Source organism: Aythya marila (genome assembly GCF_965140915.1).
Source record: "Aythya marila genome assembly, chromosome: 3".
Taxonomy (NCBI): domain Eukaryota; kingdom Metazoa; phylum Chordata; class Aves; order Anseriformes; family Anatidae; genus Aythya; species Aythya marila.
The window spans coordinates 7,730,763-7,737,233 of NC_139044.1; the positions used below are offsets into that span (position 1 = coordinate 7,730,763).

Genomic DNA, 6,471 nt, shown 5'->3' on the forward strand with positions numbered 1-6,471 from the left:
CTCCTCTTGTGACTGGACAAGTGCATCAGTACTTCCTTCTCAACCCTCCCTTAATCCTGAGAAATAACAGGAGGTGTGAAATAGGAGGGTCTGGATTTATTTTTAATTGTCAACTGAAGAAAACTGCCCTTGTCACTGGAGTCACTTACTTGACCATTGGCAAATTTCAGTTCTGATGAAAGAGTTGTTCCCCCCTTGCAGAATCAGGTGTATTATTTATGTAAATTTAAGTGCAAGCACTGCAGAAATCAACACTGCGTAGGAATGCATGGAGAAAACTGTGTACTCTATGCCAGGAGTTAAAAATAAAATAATTTTCCAAGCTTAGTGTCTCATGAAGGGATTTAGTCATTCTGGTTTCCTGAAGAAAAGACTGAATGATAATGAGGTGGGACACTGGGCTTCCACTTTGTTGGTAAGCCAGCCGCCCCTCAGAAAGGACTGTAGTATATGCTCAGAGACACATTTAGCAGGGGCTTCAGAGAAGGAACTAGAGGTGCTTAGGGAGGGATAACTGTGTTTCAGGACCCTAATGACACCTTAATGTTCACCTTAAAGCAAGACAAAGAAGAAATTAGATTGGTTCATGTTACTTTATTGTCTTGGATTAAACTAACTTGACTCTGACCTTAAACTGATTGGTCAACTCATAGATTGAATTTCCCTAACCCTGTGCATCCATGACTTTTTCTTTTGTTTAAGTTTTCTTCATAATGAAAGAGAAGAGCAATTTCTGTAGATGAAATCCCACTAAATGGCTATAGAAAAAGTCATAAGCTTTACAGAAAAGCATTCAGATAGACAGAAACTAGTTTTAATTAACAAGTGACAGCTTCACTACTTCCACCTGCCTCTCATTTATAGCAAAACAAAATACGTTTGAGTCACCCTTGCAGAATAGACCAGTCCAGAGCTACTTGTTTTCACAGCTACAGTTGAGACCATGGTGATGCCTGCCAGCATTTTCCTTATTAACTTATTATTCAAAACATTTGTGACCTGGTCATTACAATTTGGCCCTATTTTGTGTTCTCCAAAGCCTCCACCTGCAAAGAACACAGCATGCACCATACTCTGAATGAAGAGAATCAGATATGCTGACTCAAAGCTCTTCTGCCCTTACTTTACAAATTATGTGAAAACAGCCTATATGAAATACACCTGCGCAGGGAAAAATTTTGAAGTCAGAGCGTATTTGTGAGCTCAGCCCTAGCTCTGCCTCTGGCTTGTATTTTTCAGCTTGTGTGTTTATTAGGCTAGACAGGCACTTTCTCTTTTCTGCATGCCTAGCTAATCCAAACCCCAGTGGTGTTATGCTGTCAGCAAGTATCACCCCCAAATATCCAATGGAGTGTGGCTGTTGAGGCAGGACTTTTGATACAGGCTAACTACAGCACAAGCAGGAGCCTAAGCTATTAGTGATCACTATCAGCTAAAATGGAATAGCTTGAGGACAAGGAGATTGAAAAAATATATTGCTGTTCCTGGATTAGCATTGCACATGGAGCCGTCTAAGTGGTGAAAGTCTGAAATGAAATGGAGAACCAAATCCCAAAGGGAAATAGGACAGCTACAAAACCTTCTGGGAGTTAGCAGACTATAAACCTCTAGCTGACCTCAGATTCAATGGAACTAAAAAAAACACACTGTTGAGAACTGAATGCCTTGGAATTAGCCATTAGGATGTGAGAACTCTAATCTAAAGCAACAAAGGACTGCAAAACTGGGAGCAGCTCACTGTAGAATATATGCAATCCTTATACGGTATACTGAAGTTACTTCAGGTATTAGGAAAAGTAGTAATAGAGTCTGATATTCACAGATCTCTCTAATCTCCTATATCAGTGTTATCAGTGTGATTTGGAAGAATTTTTTTTTTTTATTCTACTACACAGATCCACCCATAATACATTAGACATTCCTATTGTTTCTCTCATTACATCTTTAACTGTGCATCTGTCCCTTTGTAGTGGCCTACTAGTGTGCACCAACATGACCTGGTAGTCATTTATGTATGTTAGACTCGTACATCTCTAGGCTGGGGCTCTTCTGCAGTATTTCAACCCAGCTACGCCTTGTGGAGAGGAGCTGCACCATGCCAGACAAACCCACAGTGTGGAGTAATGTTTTGGTGGACCTTGCTACAAAACACAGTACAAAACACAGGCAGGCACACGTATACTTTCTTTATGGTGAGGCTCTCTGTAGATGGAAGCTAGATCTACACAACAGAATAGGAATGGCTTGCTAAGGTTTTAAGGGTTTTATAAGGACAAAAGAACAGGGAATCAGAAGGGACAAGTCTCTACCCAGGAGGCAAGACTGTAGGCTTAGAAGAAATACTTTGAGGAAACACAGTAACCATTCATGCCTTATAATGCATGAATTACAGTTCCGTTACCAGAGCCAAGAGGTAAGGCAGAGAAAAAGGAGTACTGGCTCTTGACTTTCCTTTAAGCGGGATGAAAATCAGAGGGAATTGGGCCTGAGGGTACTCCATGACATATCAACAAACACTTCGCTGGGTCACAGCAGTAAGATGGGTAAAGGACCAAGCCAAGACCAGCTGCAATGTTTCATTGGAATAAGTGACTCTAACGGACATAGATCAAAAAAGAACTGAAAATAAAAATAAAAATAAAACACAACAAAAACTACTTCTGTATCCAGCTTTGGCACTGAATTAAACAGCCTTAAACAATGATGTAGTAAAGCAAGTAAGAGAATCAGTCTCCCATATATTGTACAGTTATAATGAATAAAGTATACTTGGTGTACAGAACATCCAGAAAATATATCAAGGATGACCTACAGCAGGAATAGATCCACTGAAATAAATGTCAATAAAGTTGTAATGTACTGTTGAGCCATGGTTCCACAGCATACTTCAAAGGACTCCTGGAGCTGTTTAAGATGTGTTTAAAATGTTCCAATTTTTTAAGTTGCTCTACTTGAAATTGCAGGTTGTCTTAGTATCATATGTCCAAATATATAGATCTTGGATGAAGGAAAATGGTAACTAAGGAACAGAAATTTCAACTCCATCCTGGACTAAGAATACACATTCTAACAGATGGATCACAGCTCACATGTTCAAAACATGAAAAAAAGATAGAAAAATAATTTAGTGGAGGGAAGCATGAAGCAAAAAACTTGGTAGGATTTCTCTCACTGAGACTGGCATTGTCTGTAACACCACTGGGATGATATACGGAAACAAACGAATAATCCATGCCCACCGAGGAGTAAGTATTACATGTACTAAAGAAGAAAAGATGCACTGATGCTAGGGGTGGTAGCATCAGTAAAGAAGTTTCAAAGATCTCCTTGCCTATTTTTCTAGTAGATAGCAGGGAGGAATTAACTTTTTCAATAACATCAGTTTAGCAGTTGTTTCAGGTTACCAAAAATAGATAATAGATTTCAGGTTTTTTCCTTTTACTACAGGTCTTTGATCTGTGGTTCTTGTTACTGCCTGAATTAAAGCTTTTTTTTTTTTTTTTTTTTTTTTTTTTTTTAATTCTGAGGATATTTCCCCTAACTTCTCATCAGAAGCAGATTTATTTTGATGCTAAATAATGTACAGCTGACGTCTTGCTGTTTTGTTATTTCAGTGTATTTCAGGGACATTTCAGGTTAAGTCTGCCTCCTTTCCCAAAGTTAACGCCTCCCATGCCACTGTAGCAACGGAGAAACCAATTCATTTTTTCTTCCTCCACTTTGTAGTGACTGCAGCAAAAGACAGTATGTTATTGCTAAGGTTCTTTAAATGCTGCAGTTTGGTAGCATTTTTATAGCAGTGTGGCCTCAGTTCTCCAATTTCCTTTTCACCATTTTCACCCCAAACATTATCTTCCAGGCTTGCTACAAAGCAAAATAATGTATTAAGCATATCAAGTCATGTTCATTATCACATCTATGTCATATCCTCTACAGCTTTTAGTGGCTATCTTCCAACATACAGTTTTTAAACAATGCAAGTCAGTCATGGTTATGGCTTTTAGAAAAAAGCGAAAAGGAAAATTCATTGCTTTTCCATGTGATTCCATTCCCTATGCACATGTGAATGCTTGATAAATACTATCTAAAACATATTCTTTTTTTTTTTTTAAAGCCAGGGAACAAAGAGCACTACTTGGACATAAGCAGATGCTGGTCAGCATTGTTGCCAGATAGGAAGCTCATTTACTACTGCATTTTATGCCTTCCCATTCTTGCCAAGATGGTGAAGAGGATGGTACATGTGTGACTCAGAGGGAGCAGGTTGAGGCAGACAAGAGAGGAAGTACGTCTACAAACAGAAGCTGAAATTTTGCACCACTGAGATTAAAAGGGTTCAACAGGTGTGTGACAGCAGAATTATTCTTGCTCTCTAACTCAATGCTTTTTCTGAGGATGCAATACTAATGCAATTAACTAGCCCGTGCATCAGACAATGAAATTGATACCACTGAGCACTGGGAACTAACTGCCTGCAATGTTAAAGCAGTTGCTGCCACCCACCCCACATATGTATATAAAACACTTTACTTACTTCAGCATAAGATAATGAAAGAAGCAAAATGAGCACTGTAGGCCTTACTCATTACGATCTGCCCTTTTTGTCTGGCTGGAAACCCACAAGCATTTCTCATAAGCAGATCCGCCTTCTCATTATTTCCAAGACAATAAAGTTCATTCAGAATGTGTTTTAAAGCATCTTGACTAAGCTAAAAAAATCAGAAGTTGAGGATGACTTTCCTACCTTTTCCATCCAGTTAAGACTGATTTTCCCCCAAATCAGACAGAAGTTCCACTGAAGAACACAGCTCGGCAGTGCAACATTTTCTCTCCAAGAATAACTAATACACTATCATTTCTACATATGATTGTATGCAGAGCTGTTATGTTCTCCTCACAAGACCCCAGGTGAGTGTTAACACCATAAATGTGAACTACTGCTTATTCCCCAGATGTTCCAAAAGACACCTCAGTAGAAGCTAGAAGCGAACTTATGCATCCCATGGCTATTTAAATAAAGATGACACAGCGCCAACATGTCTTACACAGCGACTATTCCTATATGCATTAACTATAGATACATAGTGCATACTGTGCTCTATTCCTAACCCGTACCGTGGTTCTGAGTGAGCTTCAGAATTCAGAAGTCTGAAAGTGGTAGAAGTGTAAAGATCTCTTTTGCAGCTGAAATGACTAAGACAAAATCTTTCAACCTTTCTGTGTCTTAGTTTCCACATGTATCTGGCAAATCGTTGCTTTGGTAATCAGTTCCATTGCTGCCGGTTGAAAGGCACTAAGTACTCTTACTCATCTGACTGTTCCAGGCAGAAAGGAAGGGCATTTGGAAGGGCATTTACCACAGAAAGAAAGCATTGTGTGTTCATCTGGATCCAGCAAACCAAAGTCTGTTGAAGAGCTAAGAATCTAGAGGAATCAAAATCTCATTTTTGGTTTAAGAAACATTAACTTCAGACCAGATTAAATGTCATATTACTGAAAGTAGAAAATGAGTCCACCACTAGTGGTGAATTTCACAGTTCTTCTGAACACTTTAAATAGTACACTGTAAGGATTCAGTAGTCTTAATAGACTTTGCTTCAGCCAAAATTGTTGTTACAAATGTATCATATCTAGGAAATTAGAGAAAGCATAACCTCAAACCCTGTCATAACCCTGTCGAAGATGGGATCTTCGATTCCGGCAACTTTGAACAGTTCCTAAAGGAGAAGGTTAAGGTCAATGGAAAAACAGGAAACTTGGGGAACACCGTTCACATTGAGCATCTGAAGAACAAGATCACGGTGACATCTGAGAAGCAGTTTTCTAAAAGGTACCTGAAATACCTCACAAAGAAGTACCTCAAGAAGAACAATCTTCGTGACTGGCTTCGCGTGGTTGCATCTGACAAGGAGACATACGAGCTACGCTACTTCCAAATCAGTCAAGATGAAGAAGGATCAGAATCCGAGGAATGATGAAGCATACCTTTATACTTACTACAGTGTACAAAAAAAATAGAACATCTATTTATGAGAACACTTAACTTATTGGTGAATAAAGAATTTGTACTCTGTTGGACAGAGACAATATAATTAAATAAAAAAAAAAAAAAAAAAAAAAAAAAGATCTTTCTTTTTTTTCATATCCTGGAAGCACAACACAGCCCTGAGAAAGCAGTCTAGGAGGTTTCTGGAGAGCGTGGAAGATAGTTTCCTGACGCAGCTGGTTAGTGAGCCTACCAGGGGAGGTGCCCCGCTAGACCTTCTCTTCACAAACAGAGAAGGACTAGTGGAGGACGTGATCGTCGGGAGCTGTCTCAGGCAGAGTGACCACGCAATGTTGGAGTTCACTATTCTTGGCGAGGCCAGGAAGGGGACCAGTAAAACCGCTGTATTGGACTTTCGGAGGGCTGACTTTGAGCTGCTCAGGACACTAGTTGGTGGAGTCCCTTGGGAGGCGGTTCTGAAGGGC

General features: G+C 39.5%; 1 protein-coding gene across 1 annotated transcript; it reads left to right on the forward strand.

The window, feature by feature from the left end:
* Positions 1–4,222: 4,222 nt before the first annotated feature.
* On the forward strand, positions 4,223–6,081 carry LOC309877074 (ribosomal protein eL22-like 1; the record flags this gene model as incomplete). The annotated part of the gene is made up of 2 exons (XM_082758153.1): positions 4,223–4,237; positions 5,643–6,081. The coding sequence occupies 2 exons, from the start codon at positions 4,223–4,225 to the stop codon at positions 5,973–5,975; spliced, it is 348 nt and encodes a 115-aa protein (XP_082614279.1). The 3' UTR covers positions 5,976–6,081.
* Between the last annotated feature and the right edge of the window lie 390 nt (positions 6,082–6,471).